We start from the raw sequence: 17253 nt of genomic DNA on the forward strand, positions 1-17253 counted from the left end.
AGAAGAAGATCTGTGGTATTGAAGTATCTGTGCATATTTCTGCATCGAGATGTAAAAACGCTTGAATGAATTCATCGAATGAATGATTCAACGAAGCATCGTGCCAGAAGATCGGTTCAAGCAGCGATGAGATTACGAGAGAAAATGTGACAGATGAGATAATATAGTGTGAATTAAATTTTCTATTTTGTTGTTAATATACTATGTGTATAGTATACAGTGGGTCACGAAATTTTCGTTAATACTGCAACGAGACAGAATCGTTGTACTTATGTTGGTAAATGTTAGTTGATAAAAGCTTAATTATTATAAAAGCAATCGTGCGAGATGTATATGCCAAATCAAAGCAAAAATGTATATAGAAGTTACGAGACGTTTATTGCAAATATAGTTAGTAAAAAATGAGTATATGTTGTGAACAGTGTTTTTAAGAATGTACATACATAACAAATGCTAAACATGGTTTTATTAAATGTGTCACTTACTGATATGATAATTGATTGTTTGAATTTTTTAATACTTTGGTGAGTTTGCGAAGAGTAGAATATGCTTTCGATATATTCAGAACAAGTTTCTGTAATTCTCCATTTTTTTCGTCAGTCATTGTACGAAAAATTACATTCTATATCTATACACGTTTCAAGAGATAACTTTATTGATTTAATTGACTGAATGTTTTAGAATAAGTTGGTTCCAGTTATAACTTTGATTATCCTGTCTATTAACGATCGTGCATAAATACGAGTACATAGCTCGATACACGAAAATATCCGTAGCCGTTTTATTGTTCACATAGTCTGCTTCGACTTTACGTTGCAAATGTAGAGCTCAAGTAATTCTGCGCGTTACCAACTTTCGAACTAATCCAAGTATAAATTTATTCGTATCTATATTTAGCGAGTCCATAGCGAACGAATCGGTCCTTCCTAATTAGGAAATATCCAAACTTGACCTACTATTATGTGACAATTAAAGATACGTCTATTTTAAACGTAGATATTTAATTGTGAAGTAAATTACAGTGGATAAATCGTTGATGAAAGTTGCATCTTTTCCCAAACTTTTTCCAAATCAAATTCTCAATCAATATTTTGTTGCACATTTCCCCTTTTTAAAGTTCTCTTCAAAATTTGTACGAACCAATCTATGACAATTTACAATTAATTTACTTAGATGTAGATAAATTACATAAATATACAATAACACAAATTAATAGTTCAAGTAAATGTTAGACTACTTGTATACATAATATTTCATCGCGCTACATAATTTAAAATCGATTTAGAAAACCTATCAGCAGCGTACAATAAATTTAAACGTACTTTTATAAAAGCACAAAAGTAAAGAACAAAACTGTAATTTGCAATTTAATGAAAACTTACGTCGAGTCTGTTACGTCGAGACATTTCTACAACTATTTATAAAACCAAAATGTATTTTTTATAATTAAATGTATTTTTTTTATTAATACTCCTCGTACTCTTTACAAGGGTAAGTATATTCTTTATATGCTCCCTTTATACACATTCGTTAATAAATTCTACTTACATCCAATAATAGTAAAGGATGAGGGGTGTGAATACACTTTTCTTATAAATCCACCGCCTCTCATCAATAACCGCATACTCTACATCACAATGCTGCTACTATTCATTTGCAAGTTACAATACACTAATTTCTCCACGCAATGGAGAAATTCACGTCAGGCTCGTATCCAACAGCGGCGTATCGTCGGAGAATGCTAAAGAGAGTTCACAAGCACGATTGAATCAACCAAAGACAGAATCAGCAATCTGCTGAAATCAGATCTGATGAAATGAAAAATAACGTTCATATCCGCGCAAGCAGATAGTCCACTTTCAAGCTACTTTATACCGTGTAGTACCATACTTAAATTCTATACCTACAAGGAACGCGCGAGGAGGAAAAGAGAAAGAAAGAAAGAATGGAGATGAAGGTAGATAATGTGGAATGGTTGCTAGTCGAAGAACACTGTGCTGTGTCGTGTTCACCGTGTTCTCGAACCCCTTTTTCTCGAAGCAGCCAGCAGCCCACAGTCGTACAGGTGAAGCTCATATCGACCTGCCGCCAGAAATACCGCGCAGCATCGACCGTCGTCGTTATACCTGGTGTGCTTCCTCTTCCCCCGGGGCCGTGCCACCCCCGAAGCATGAAGCGGCTTGGGGGACGAGAAGAGGTCAGCGGGGGATGCGGATAGTTGGCACGATGGTGGTTGGGGGCTGACGTACGGTCTCAACGCCGCGGCCAATCCCTGGATCCTGGAAACCGCGGCTGCGCCCTGTCACAGTTTCCTCCCTGGCTGTGGGGATGACAGGGACGGGAAGAGGGTAACGTACAACACGGTGGCGGGGAGAACTTCGAGGGCAGACGTTTCAAAGCTACCCCAACGGAGAGACACGCCGAGACGCCCCTGCCATCGGGAGTCCTTCGGTCTCAGTAAGTATTCTCAATGACTTTCCCTTTATTCTGCATGTAACCGTGCCGCTCGCGTTTGTTTTTTCCCGTTTCCGTCGTCCGCTTTCCGAATCTCCTCGAGTGGTCCTGTCATTTTCGGTGGCTCGTGTTGACATCACCGGGCGAGGGCTTGCTCTCCGTAGAGGTGCGAAACTCGGGTATCAATCGGTGAACCTTCATCAAGCGTTCGTACCTGGTTTCCATTCTATAGATACCGGCCAGTTCTAGGGAGTTAGGGTTCTAGGGAGATCAGTAACTTTTTTATTCTTTCGGTGTTGTTCTTCTACTTCAGCAAGTGACGACGCTGATTACCTTGGAAATATCCATGAAGAGATAAACGGTGCTTAGCTCGTCTGTCAAGACGTGGTGAATATGAAATGAATTGCTAGGACGATAGATTTTCGCAGGTCGGGATACCGTCGCATCGATTGAATACGAAGGAATCGAGAGTTATATAACGTGTCATGATGTATATCGATCATGAATATGACAATATATCACTGCAGGGAACGACTTTCTTTTATTACGATACTTATTTCTTCCATTTTAAAACGAAGACGTCCTAATGATGACATTCGTTAAATAAAATTCTGGCGACTAAACGGAAAGGATGAGGAATTATTTGAAAATTGTCCCGAGAATGGGGAATTGTTTTGCTTAAACAGAGTAAATAGCATTAGAATACTGAATGGTATGTGAAAATAACGATACTACAACATGGTAAATATAATATTCTGTCTTTCTCCCATGTGAGGTATAGGAGACTGTTATAGATAGATGTTTCAATTCCAAATTTAGATCGGTCAGGGTTTAACGCGTGTATAAGATAATAGACAGGTTAGGAAAAATTGTGTCGGTTTCGAAGAACGAATGGGCAAAAAGAGCTTATTGTCAGCACGCTATAGGCAGAAGGGAACGTGCTAAAGACCGACAACTTTTTGATTACTTCCGTGGAAATTAAGTTATTATTAAACAAAGTTATGCTATATTAATATTTAGATATTGAAAGACAATTGAAAAGGATACTACAACTTTGTATTAAAAATTTGTTATAGAATACTTGAGAACTTAGAAACATTAAATAAATACTTTAGATTTTAGGAAATACTTTGAAGATTATGGACTATGGATTGTTACGGTAGCTCTTTCTTGTCTATGAAACCACTAGCATAATAAAATATCAATCGTGTGCGAAGTTATTATACACTAACGTTTAGATATTGAAAGACACTTAATGGATAGCACAACTTTTTACCAAAATTTATTATAAAATATTTGAGAATTTAGATACATTGGGTAAATATTTCCAATTTGAGGAAACTATTCGAAGTGTATGAATTATATATATGGATTATTAGGCTAGCTCTATCTTGTCTGCAAAATAATAGAATATTAATTGTACTCCAAGTTACTTCAACATTTGGATATTAGAAGAAACTTAAAAGAAGACATTACAGTAGAATTTTATATAGACTTATCGTGAAGGGGAAGGGGTGGTTCATATATATTTAAGTTCATGTAATAGGAATTTACTTTTGGGTAAACGAATTTAACTGGAAAGTGTTCATTTAATCGGGTAGTAACTAAAATTTGGTTGAAATAAATAGAGCTTATATAAACTGTACTTTGTTCGTAATTGTTATTCTACCATAATATTTTTTGTTAAAAGATCGTTCAGAGATTTAGAAATTCGCAAATGTTAAAAACTTAAAATTTTAAGGAATATCTTTAAAGAACATTGTTATGCACTGTTGTACGAAATACTACACTCGTTGTTTCTTATCAACAGATTTCTCGTTAAATTACTTCAATATTTATATGCTATTAAAAGACAATTAATAAAACTTAACTTTTTATTAAGGAATCATGGAAAGAATTTGAAAATATTAAATACTTTTACTTTTGAGAAGTCTTAAGCAAAGAACTCGAGGACTATGGGATATAAATTACTGAATCCGCTGTTTCTTGTCTATCGCTATCATAACTGAATATTAGTAGCGTGCTAACTTACTTCGATACTTAGAAAATTATTTCCTAAAACGTATAAATACTTTTTTATTAAATAAGATGTTGAAATATTTGACAGTACGAAATACTTAAAATTTTTAATTAATATTTTTGAAGATGGAATATTACGTCTGCTGTTTCAGGCTCGGTTGCAAATTCGGCTGAAAAGGTGGAGGGCCCGGGGACGCAAGAAGCTAAGGAGTCGGTGAACGGCTCGAGGGTCGAGACCGGACCGGACGTCGCCTCAAAATTGAGCAGTTTGTTCGCCGGACTTCCTAGTCTGGCGAGTCCTCAACGCCTCGCCAGTTCCCTCAGGCAGAAATTCGCCAATAACTCCGGTAAGTTTACAAATTTTCTCAGTGCACGGCGTTCCCCTCGCCGTCAAGCTGTACGCGACTATGGAGGCTCGTTACGATCGTTGACGAAGTTACGGTTCCCTGCTCGCCAACCAGTCATCGTAATTAATAAACGAGGGTGCGGACACGCATCGAACGACGTTGAGAGGGACGTCGGTTTACGAATGATCGTTTGACGGAAATAATTAATCCGTTCTGGTCTGGCAGAGATGCGGTGTTTAGCGTCTCAAACGAGACACGACGACGCCTGACGATAATTTGGATTAAACACGCGTTTAACATCTGTAACGAGATTACGTATGTCTTTGGATAACTGTGAAATAATCGAAAAGCTCTGACGTGTACATTGTAATAATTTATTCGTTCTCGGTATTTCCATAAGAATCCTATCTTTAATTCAAGCTATTCCAACGAAACGAAACCTTCTGTTCTTGGCACTGAATGTTTTATCGATACGCAGAAGAGGCAGATATCGAAGGGGTATTAAATCGAGCTTTGTTTTCGCATCAGAACGTACACAACACGCGTTCAGCTGCTGTCTTTCCTTGCCTAGCAAGGTTCATTAAATAATTACCACGCAGCCCATTTATAGAGTAAAGCCATACCATCCACAACTCGACCTTCACCCTCGTTTCGCTGGCGAGACCCCGTGTTTTTATCTCTCGTAACACGATACGCAATACCAGACATAGGTAGCTAGGTTCAGATCGTGCTGCCTTATCGAGGGGGAGCCTCCACCCGGTGTCATGTTCACTTCTATACCCACCAGAAGCAACCGAGGAATCAACTAGACGACGCGTGGTTGGTAAACGGAGTGAAAACCTTCATCAAACGAAGACAAGCTCATCCATGCTGTCGACGATCGTAAAAGGTCGGGTTGGGGTGGGATGAATCGGTAAGCGGCGATCAGGCCGGGTCAGGGCTCCCCTTTCTTTCGAATTTATCAAAAAGAAATTATCCATTGGCCCACGGTGCAAAGAAAATCCCGTAACGAATGTTCCGCCTGGTGAATTATAGAACCCAGGAAAAACGGGAGATTGCTATTAAAATACCAAACGAAAGATAAAAAGAACGAGAAGAAAAAATAAAAACACATTGATCGTAGGAAGATTTCGGGAGCTAACCGTGCCAACTCGGTGATCTGTTGTAGGTTACCCCCGGCCCGGCCTGATGCGCGCCGCCCAAATCGCGACGATTTCTTCGTCACGATCACTCCCAAGGTCGCATCAAGTGATCGCGATTAGTTGCTCTCGCTAGACCCTGGAAGCCGTTGCTGATCTATTAAAGGCGGATATCTAAAGCAACCACCATGACGACGATACCGATACTCAACATTGAGTTCGGCGAGCTCAAGGAGATCGTGTGGACCAAGTTGCAGGAACCGAAAGCTCAACGGAAGCTAGTTCTGATTATCGTGTCGATAGCTCTGTTACTCGATAACATGCTGTATATGGTGATAGTGCCGATCATACCTGATTATCTCAAGTACATCGGTGCGTTTGGGGACGTGGAGGAAGAGGTGAACGCAACGGGGCCGCCTTCGCATCACGGTCAAGATTCAGCCACAGGAGTGTTGTTTGCATCGAAAGCTATCGTTCAACTAATGGTGAATCCATTTTCTGGCGCTCTCATAGACAGAATCGGTTACGATATACCCATGATGATAGGACTTTGTATAATGTTCCTGTCGACGGCTGTTTTCGCTTGCGGCCGAAGTTACGGTGTCCTGTTCTTCGCCAGGAGTCTGCAGGGAGTGGGTTCGGCGTTTGCGGATACCAGTGGCTTGGCTATGATAGCGGATCGTTACACGGAAGAGTCAGAACGCTCGAAAGCCCTTGGTATCGCGTTAGCCTTCATTAGTTTCGGATGTCTGGTAGCTCCACCCTTTGGCGGTGCTCTTTATCAGTTCGCGGGCAAAGAGGTGCCCTTTCTGATACTCGCTTTCATCAGTCTAGCAGACGGAATAATGCTTTTATTGGTAATGAAGCCGCTAAAAGAACAAGTGAAAGACAGCCAAAAGGAACATAAACAAACGATACCGATCTGGCGGCTGCTCATAGATCCTTACATCGCTGTATGCGCTGGCGCTCTGATGATGTCCAACGTCGCGTTGGCCTTTCTGGAACCCACTATTTCGTTATGGATGGAGGATAACATAACTCGCGACAATTGGAAAATGGGAATGATTTGGTTACCCGCGTTCTTCCCTCACGTGTTCGGTGTCGTGATAACCGTCAAGATGGCCAAACAGTATCCTCAACATCAATGGCTGATGGCTGCCTCTGGCCTCGCGTTGGAAGGCCTATGTTGCTTCATAATACCATTCTGCAGGTCCTACTGGGTTCTTATGATTCCACTCTGCGGAATTTGTTTCGGTATAGCTCTCATCGATACTGCACTGTTGCCAACTCTGGGTTATTTGGTGGACGTGAGATACGTTTCCGTATATGGTAGCATCTACGCTATAGCTGACATCTCGTATAGCGTGGCGTATGCGGTGGGACCTATTATAGCCGGTGGTGTCGTAGAGGCGATCGGTTTCACAGCTTTAAATATCGGCATAGCCCTCTCCAATCTAATGTACGCACCTGTACTCATGTACCTGAGGCACATCTACGACTTCAAACCGTTCCAGGACGAGGCGGACGTTCTCATGCAAAATCCACCCGACAAGGAGTACCAGACGTACGTGTTGCAAGAGCAGAGGCCACTCTCCGGCGAAGTAGGCAATCATCTGAATCAAACGCGTATGGAGACGAACGTGGATCAAGGCTACGATCAAAATTACCAAGCTGGACAGACTTACGATCAGAGTGGATACGGGCAGAATATTAATGCCTCCGGATATACTCAAGCTCCTACAGGTTACGAACAGCCACCTATGTACGAGCAACCGGCTAATTATGGCCAACAGCCTATGGGTTACGCCCAACAGAGACCTTACGGACAAGAACCGCAGGCAGCAGGTCAAGTAGATGTGAATCCATTCAGGAGACCTCCTAACGTCGATCAGAAGCCTTCCGGCGATAGCAATCCATTCAGACAAGGAATGTATTAATATAATCGACGAGGCTGCGTAGTTTATCGGGTATTCGTGATCGTTCACCATCGAATCTACAGGCTACTTTCGCGTCACGTCACGAATATCGCGAAATAGTCTTCGAGATAGGCTTCCAATTGTCAAGAATGTTAGCTGTCGCACGCGTATTGACGATCCTCTGCGAATTATGGCGATCGCAACGTTCGTTCTCTTTCGGTGATTTCACCAAGTGCATCGACGTCTCGTCATCTTGTGGTTACGAATTATCGAAGGGGGCCGTGTCGACTTCCAGAACGATGATTACTTCGAGATGTTTCGGAGCTATATCTCTAGAAAGTACACCGCGGAGTTCTATGCTCGCGTAATATTCGACGATGGTCTTGGGATCATTCGCAGTGGTAGTGTTGGGAAATTTAAATCGGTCTTACGGATCAGTATTTTTTATTCGACAGGCAATCGTTTCTTCGACGAAACTAGATGCGAAGGGAACGATGATGAAATTACGAAAAAAGTAGTGTTTATAAATCGTGAAAAGACGTGATTGGTACTTGACATATCAGTTGCCATTAACTCGATGACTATTCCCGAGGTTTTACTATTTTACAATTCGTTTTACCATCTTTTCTCTGCCTTTTGATTTACATTTTTTTTTTTTAATCTTTATTCTATGTAAAGTTTCAGTAGTTCGATATCAGATTAAATGTCAGCATAAATTCATTTGGCTGTTTATTAAATGAATATTAGGAAATTAATAAAGGCATTTGCAACAAGAAATAATTTGAAACTTAACGCAATGTAATTTTCTATACGTGTAGTAATTAATAATATCGGTATGAAATTTAAGTAATTTTAAATTTATTTATAATTAACACGAGACATATGACACTTGCAGCGTATTTTAAACATAATTTAATAGATATTTTTGAAATTATGAATTATATTGATAATACTTCGTAAACAACAGTCATCGTGTTGACAGGGAAAAATATAAATCGAATACCGTAAAATCAGGTTTCCTAAACATATCCAATTCTATATGACAAGTAAAAGCAGCTAGAATGTAGTGAAACAAAGTCGTCACTTTCAATTGTAACGTGCGAAAGTCGAAACGTTTAGAATGACAAATTCCTACCTACAAAGTGATCAGCGAAAAATTAAGAGAGAACAGAGGAGAAAGGGATGATCCAAGAAGATGGAGAATCACATTCGTCCACATCTCGTGGGCCAAGTTGAAAAGAAGAACATAATCGCAACGGAGGCTCCCCCTCAACAAGGACCTTTGCTCGCGAATTGCCACGAACATCGGCAAATCCTCAGTTTTTATTCGTTTCGTTTGCATTTCATTGTTGAACCGAAGTATCATATCACTAATTAAGGCATCAAACTAGTAATTATCGAAGCTTTCATGTAGGTAATTGTATAGATAATGTGTACGGTAAGGAAGAAGTAAGTTTTCTTTAGCCGTGATGTATAATGATATTGGCAAAGTACGTTGCGACTGTTACAACGCGTGATAACATATCATTCTTCTTTGATTTTATTTATTATCATTAACAATTAAGTATTTCATTAGTGATGTTTTAATTTTCATTAATTAAAATTCACGAATTAAAACGTCGAACGCAAAACAAACGAATGCTAAGGAACATTCAGTTGGACGATATTAGTTGGATCGCGTCGAAGCATCGGAATGTTAAATTCGCTGATTAATCATTAATGGTAAAGATCAGAAATTTTATACAATTTGATATTTATAATTTACGATTTAACGAACATCAAAAAGACTCTAATTAGTTAGCTGAGTTAGCAGTTTTTTAGTACTTTGTCAACAGTATTGGTAGGGCAATTATATCTCAAGAGTGAAGTAATATTGGATGCTACATATCTGTATTTTCATGAGCTTAGTTTTGTATGTAGAAACACTTCCGTTCGAATCTCGTTCGTTTGATTCGTCGTGGAAAATCGTGCAATATTTAGATAATACGTAGTCCTACATTCCCATACATATTATGTATATATATATATATAGACACACGTATTTAACTACTATCGTGTGCCAGCGGCTCGCACGTAAAGCTTTACGAGTCCTTCGAAATTCTTTTATCGAGGCAATTAAGTTCTTTTTTATTCTCATCCGCCATTGGGCCAAACGAAGGTTATTGGGCTGTTCGGAAAGTTCGTAGTGTTTTTATTAGCTAACACGTATCAGATGATGAAGTACTGGTCCTTGGTTGGACATGAAACTTCACTTTTTACGAAGTTTTCTATTTCATGAATCAGATACATAATTAAGATTAGTATCTTAAGAAACAAATGACTTATTTTCATGAATTTATTTAACACAAAGAGAATGTGTTAAAAGATAATATTTTAAATTATCGTTCTTTTTCCACATTTCGAATTATGGAGTCGATCAGCTTGGCTTCCGACAGGTTCATATACGAAGAGCAAGTGAGAAATTTTGGATCTTAGTTAAAATGTTCATTTCTATTTTTCTCAATCGTCGAATATGGTATGATTCCATTTTTACAAAACTTATTATAAAGTTTATTTATAACATATAGGCAAGATTTTTAATATTTTAGAAATCTGTAAAAGTCACTTGGGAGAATTCGTTACCGAAAATGTTTTTTTTATCGGTATTCCTTGAAAGGCACATATATTATTCTAAATACTAATACTAATACTAATACTGATAAAACACCAGTTGTGTAAAAATACATATCCTTCAAATGTTTCTTAATCTTCGCTACAAATCTTTCGAACAACCTAATACGTTTTCAGATATCTTTTAATAGATAAAATCCATTTGCTTCCGTTTTCACACGTCGATCAATTTCAGACAGAAAATCTCGCATTTCCCATTTATTTGTCAAAAAAGAAAAGAAGAAGAAACAAACGGTCGCGGTTGCTATCTTAAGTTAGATCGGTTTTTAGGAAGCAGTGGCGAGGAGGCGCGTGTTTCAGAGGCTCGTTAAATTTTACGCTCGTGTCCATCGCATGTTCGTACCTACTCGTCAATACTCAGAGACGTCGCGAGAAAACGAACGTACATAGAAACGTCGTGTCGTCGACGACAATGCGCGCGATTCGAAAAAGATTCGACGATTTCCGGTCGAAATCAAGGTCACGACGATCGACAGCCCGAGGATTCGAAGCGCGTTCACGACAAGAATACTGCGCGATATTTAGCGATATTTAGTTTGTCATTGTATACTGTAATACTGTCGATACGAGATTTCGTAAAATTGCATGAAATAATTTGATCGTGACCGCATCGTGGCTTTAGTATGTAACGTCGATGTCGTTCAACCGGTGCACTTCGTTTTTTCTGTCTTTCATTTCGACCTCACAGCATTAACACTTCGTCGCTAATAGGCACGACGTACTACGAGGGCAAAGGGAAGTACAAAAGAACGAAGTACACTGATCGAACGATATTGGCGCTACGTACTGAAGTCACAATATGGCCGCGATTTAGCTTCTCACGCGGTTTCACGGGATCTCGTGTCAATGGTATGCATGTCAGTGGCGATACTTCGTCGAGGAACCGTGGTCGAGTCGTCAACCCGCTTCTCGTTCGTCGCGTCCTTTCAATTAATCGTCGTGAGTGCTTTGAGTTTACAGTGCCTGAACTTTCAAGTTTTTACCTTCTCTCCCGTTGTTGTGAAATTCGTAACGCAGAACCGTACCTAAATCTCCCGACTTCGATGATTACGTATACTCGAGTCAAAGCAGCATAGAAACTTTAGATACGTACGTATATTTACATTTACGCCATAGGCGGTCGCAGTTTTCGTATTTTTTGTTCCGTAGTTGAGACGAAAATTCTATCTCGTGATAATAAAATGATTATACATATATACACATACATATATAAATACATAGTATATATACATATATTCGGACACATTCCTAGCAGACCTACGTTTTACGAAATATAACGTGTTATGCATCAAGCTAGGCATTACCACGAGTAAAATAATAAAATATAAAAATTGTTATCTAGAAATACGGGTGAGTGAAATGATACTAATAAACCGGTACAAAGATATATTGGCTTTCAGATGTATTGATTAAGGAACTAATAACTTCCTCGAGTAATAAATATTTTACTTATAACATGATTTATAACAATTGATTACGTTCGATTATAATTGATTACACTACGAATATTTCTACGATAAAATATCTCAGTACTGATATTAGTATTCATAACGTAATATTTTCATAATCTGCGCGTTAAAAGGGATCGACCGATATAACTTGTCATATTTCGTGACACGTAGCTTTGTTAGGAACATGCCTATACTCGCATTGATAATTTCGTTTCTATGAGCTGGCCTCTATTATTAACGATCTTAGCGTAACGGTCGATGAAATAACAACGTGTCGCTTGCCGATGGTTATCGATGAGTGATGAATGATCGATTCTCGAGAGAAATATTTGTGCCGTGATTTACGTGGATAACATTCTCACTTAAGTTCGTTTGGGAAAAGTTCAAAGTCTTTGTTTGATCCTTAAGAATTGGTTGACTATTGTAGACTTTGCTACGGTGATGTGTACATATGTTGCAGTTGTTGCAACTCTCTGAAGGTCGCAACAATAGAGTTTGTTGTGGTGAAGTGTCGGAATATTGTCCCTTGAGTTAGATATAAAGAATAATGGTAGTGCATTATTATACTTGGTAATGTTTAGGAATATAAAGACGACATCTATTCCTCTTTTATCAGATATATTGCGCAAGGACTTATAACAGAGAGGATCGTTGTCTATGTTTGTCTTTCTCAAGAATTTCTGTTCGATATATTTCAATATCCTCTTCAACAATATATTCATTGCATTACATAGTTCTTATAAGTGTACCTGCAACTATATCGCAGAAAAAATACTTCTAGTTAAATCATGAAATCGTAGAGGTCGTGACAGAGGATTTTAAAAAAGCAGTTATTTTTCATTCGACGATAAGTCAAAACATAGGTCATAATATATATATTATCATATTTCATAATATCGATTCTACCGCGTTATGAGTTTAACTTCTAACTATTAGAATGGATTAGTATCTAAAAGATGGTAAAATTTGACGAGGGTTGTTTTCGTTATTGTTTTGATAAACTTCACAATTTATTACACAGTTTAATTCTTTATTATTGTTTTATTAAGTTTTGATATTGTAACATATAAATTACTTTGTATTTGTATATTTCATATTCCATATTAGCATATTCTGTGTTTAATATGTTGCGTATTGCGGCTATACAACGAATTTTTCCCCTATTTTCACTAAATTTGTACAGTAGTCTATCGAGAATTCACGGGACAAAATTCTGCTATTTCGCAGCGCTCGTTTTCTGCGTGCATTATAATTTAAATTATTATACCGAAGTTATATAATATTATATCATATTGTGTACGTATTATGTATATATATATAACATATAATATTATATAGGAGATATCTAAAATATATTGTACAAGTAAAACATGTTCTATACATATAATCCTATATACATAGAAGATGGTCGGAGATATCCCTTTTTTTCGTAAAACGGATTCGCGTTGTCGAAAGCAAACGATAACTGTCGTGCATGGCGTTGCGCGTACCTACATCGCAAAATTCTATCACAGTTATATATACGTATACGTAAATAATATAACATTTACGTATAGGCGCGTAACACACGTACTCGTAGCTTCTTTCCTTTCTTGTAAATACGTTACACGTGCGCGAATATATTAAAAAGAGAAAAGAAAAAAAGATGATATTATAGCAATCTCCCTCCCTTTTTCCATGCGAGGGAGTATACACTGCGTATATGTATATCTCGCCTATATGTATTATATCGTTTGTGTGTGTTGATGGCGCGAGAGCGAGTGATCTAAATGCAAAAAAGAACACGAAGGAAGAAATATCAAACAGAAATGAAAAGAAAATGTCGGGTGCGGCTGTGTCCGTCAGGTGAACGGGCAAAGGTCATTGCGTAGAGCAGTGCGGACAGGCATTTAGGTTGCTCGCGATATTTTTCTCAATTTCGCGTGTTCATTACCTAACTTTATCGCGCGGTAAAGCATAAAACGGATAAAAAAAACTCGAACACTAGTAGAAATACGTACACGTCTTAACCGTAAATTAAGAAGGCCGTCGCGTTGCAAACGTTGGATCGATGCAAAATTAATGGGAGTTTTTATTTTTTAATACTTTCATGTTTTCTTTCTTTTTTTTTAAGAGAAATTTGAAGAAAAGGTAATGTTTTGTAATCGTTCTTCAATTTTGAAAAGATTTTGGTATATCTGAAATTTAATACACTTTGTATTAGTTTGGAAAGATTTGGTGTATCGAGCTGGCGATGATTTCTGTTTTTTAATTTGAATACATTCGCACGCCTATACTTTGAAACAGTATAATCTGCTGATTAGTATCAAATCGATGTATATTTGCTCAAAGTTGAAGTTTTTTCAAATTTCACTCTCAACCACGTGGTGCAGCTTAACGTAATTATAGAAGGTACAATATTATCCAAAATATCTTGTACATGCGAAAACTTCTATTATCCTTGCGTCAATCTGTTCTAATCTGTCCTTGCATAATACACTTTGAGACTGTTTAAACGAACACAAAGGAAGAAAAGAAAAATAGTGTCAGGGTTCCGATACACCAGCACTTCTGGTGTGTATATACATACACCGAAGCTAAACGCACGTGCACACACTAACGAGTATATATACACGAATATATTTGGCGGTACACGGTACATGAATCTAATAACATCGTACACAGAAGAAAAACAAAGATACACAGTTGGATTGGTGACGTACACAGCGAAACACACATGTATGTATGTATGTATATTTAAAGAAATCAAGTGTCGAACTGCGTATGTACTTGAAACCTATGATATTGTAATGTTGTTGAACCGGTTATTAAAGATGTCATTGTTACCAAAGAATACCATGAGTTGTGTTCTTTAACACGTCAATGATCATTTATTAGTTTCGTAGCGAATCCAGTGTTTTATCGTTCCGAATGACTTGTTGCGTTGAAACGTTTGCCATGTACCGTCGAGAATGTTACGGTTCATTCGCAAAGTGAAGTTGTTGATTGATTGAATAAAAAAAATGAATTAATAGAACATTTGTGTTTATTTTGAAATATGTTCATAATTTGAAATACATTTGAGGTGCAGAAAATTATGTTTGAATTTTCTGGAGAGAACATGTTGTCAACCAATTCGATATCAACACTATTTTTGCATTCTTTTCTTTTTTAATTAAAAACGTGTTTTGTTACGCTTTATGAACATTTAAGAAACATCGATATTAGTCACCCAGACTGAATATTAAACGAGTTAAACTAACATAACAATTAAACTAGTACATATTTGTTTCTTACGAAATATTATGGATTTATTACCTATTTTCAAAAGTTACTTACACTTCTACTTTCGAATCTACAAGGTTCTCTCCCTTATCAATTGTTTTATATTGCAATATTCTTTTTCTATTGCTATCCAACATAAAAGACAGAAAATCAATAAAAGTGGACATGTCGTGTTATTTTCACGTGATCCTTACGTGTTACACAAAACGCTTAAAGTTTCATTAGTATTGCAATTAGAAATGAATATCTTGCCATCTTTATGTACATTTTCGGATTTATTTCAAACTTTACCAATATAATTATGATGATCGTGTCTTGTCACAATATTAACAAAATTTCAAAACATTTTGTAAAACACACATAAAATATTCGTAAAATGTTTCTATAAACGTCCAAACATTTCTGTGCATCGTAGAAAATGTGAAATTTTACGACTGTCTGCTATCCTACACCGACTGCAGTGGTATTCATTAAACAGTATTGATTGTTTCCATTTGGTTTGCTGGTAATAATTTTAGGCTTGGTATTTGGGTGCCAAAGGCAGTACAGGACTGACAACCCCTAGATATATGAATAAATTAGATAACGCTCGTTTAATACTCATTATGGGACATTCGTACAGAGTGAAACAATTATAATCAATTTATAACGTAATTCTGCATCGATTGGATCACAATTTTTATTCAAATTATCATATACTCGTTATTTGTAATCTTCAAGTATCAATTTAAAATTTTCCCAACGTAAATATAATGCTTCTTTGTTCGAACACTATGGAAGTGTATAAAGTATATTTTTACAGCATTGTACAAATGGTTTTATAAAAAGAAAAAGTTAGAAATCATCGCTGAATTCATATAGTAATTTTTTCCTTTCCTCGTTTTCTGTCGGCGAAAGTAATACAAGAAAAGATTTGTACACTAGTATCACTATAGGTCTTTGTAGGAACATTTTCATTTTTTCCCAATTTCGGACAACGCTAAAAAAACTAAAAATTGAAGTTGCTAACAAACTCACAGCATTTTGCTCAATTAGGTAGAAATTTATTTCCAAGCAAGCAGCTTCCTTCGATCATTTTCACAGCAACAAAATTAAGACACCGTCCTAGGGTGCATTAAACGACATTAAGCTTGCTCGAAGTGACTCTTGCAGGTTCTCCGTCGAATGGTCGGCAGAACGTTCAACCGTGAAATATTTAAACGACTCGCAGAGATATCGAGCGAGGCTTCGGCCGCTTAAGTCGGCGAAAGTAACGGCACGCGCCACGCGGAATTCGGGCCTAATGAAAAAGCAAGTATAAAGCGTGCAGGCGGAAGAGGGAGGCGAGAACGCATTGATGGGATGTCTGCGGGGCCCAATGTCAACCTAACCCCATCAAAGTGTAATAATATTTATATTAGGGCGCGGCTGAGAGGGTAGGCACATCGATTGGGGTGCGTGCTTGGGGAACAAGCCATTCGAGGGGTGGTGGACTAGCCTGGATACCCTGGAAACTCCCCTGATACCTAACGAGTGCTTCGCTCGTTCGCCATTCGAGATATCGATCTAGCTGGTAATTAGACTTAAATAATATCGATAGCTGTTGGACGAGCGCGATATCGATCGCAACCTTTGCCACCACCTGCGAACCTGTCGCGCGCTGTTTAATTCAGGGCGTTGTTTGAGCTATGATCGCATGTTGTTCTACATTAAAGTTATTCCCCCCTCGCGTACGTTTCTAAGACAAGGGTATCGATCTGTTTCTATTTTTAACGCCGCTTCGTTACCAAGATTTTTCACAAATTTCGCGCAGCTGACAGTTTCTGGCTGGTTGCTCGTTGTATTTGTTGAGCGATTGATTGGCCGTGACGCGTAGTTGCGTTTGTAGGGAGCTTTCACGTAGTTGATAATTAGAAGATCGAAACGAAATTGTCATGTATGCCTGTTTGGAAACTATGCTTATTGATAGGACGCTTCTAGTCTGTGGTTGAGGAGTTGTGATATTTAGTTACAA

General features: G+C 37.9%; 1 protein-coding gene across 2 annotated transcripts in view; it reads left to right on the forward strand.

Annotated features, from left to right (window-relative positions):
• The first annotated feature begins 2305 nt into the window (after positions 1 to 2305).
• LOC122571475 (vesicular acetylcholine transporter) overlaps positions 2306 to 17253 on the forward strand; it is a 202259-nt gene continuing 187311 nt past the window's right edge. Inside the window, exons 1-2 of one of the 2 annotated variants that reach the window (XM_043735258.1) lie at positions 2306 to 2457; positions 4626 to 4820. Coding sequence is in view for 1 of the 2 variants with exons in the window: in XM_043735259.1 (XP_043591194.1) it covers positions 6148 to 7896 (1749 nt within the window). In the remaining variant the exon portion in view is untranslated. Of the gene's footprint in view, positions 2458 to 4625; positions 4821 to 5988; positions 14830 to 17253 lie in introns of those variants that run through there. The other variant, XM_043735259.1, reaches the window with a different exon arrangement.

This window comes from Bombus pyrosoma, linkage group LG10 (assembly GCF_014825855.1).
Source record: "Bombus pyrosoma isolate SC7728 linkage group LG10, ASM1482585v1, whole genome shotgun sequence".
Taxonomy (NCBI): Eukaryota; Metazoa; Arthropoda; class Insecta; order Hymenoptera; family Apidae; genus Bombus; species Bombus pyrosoma.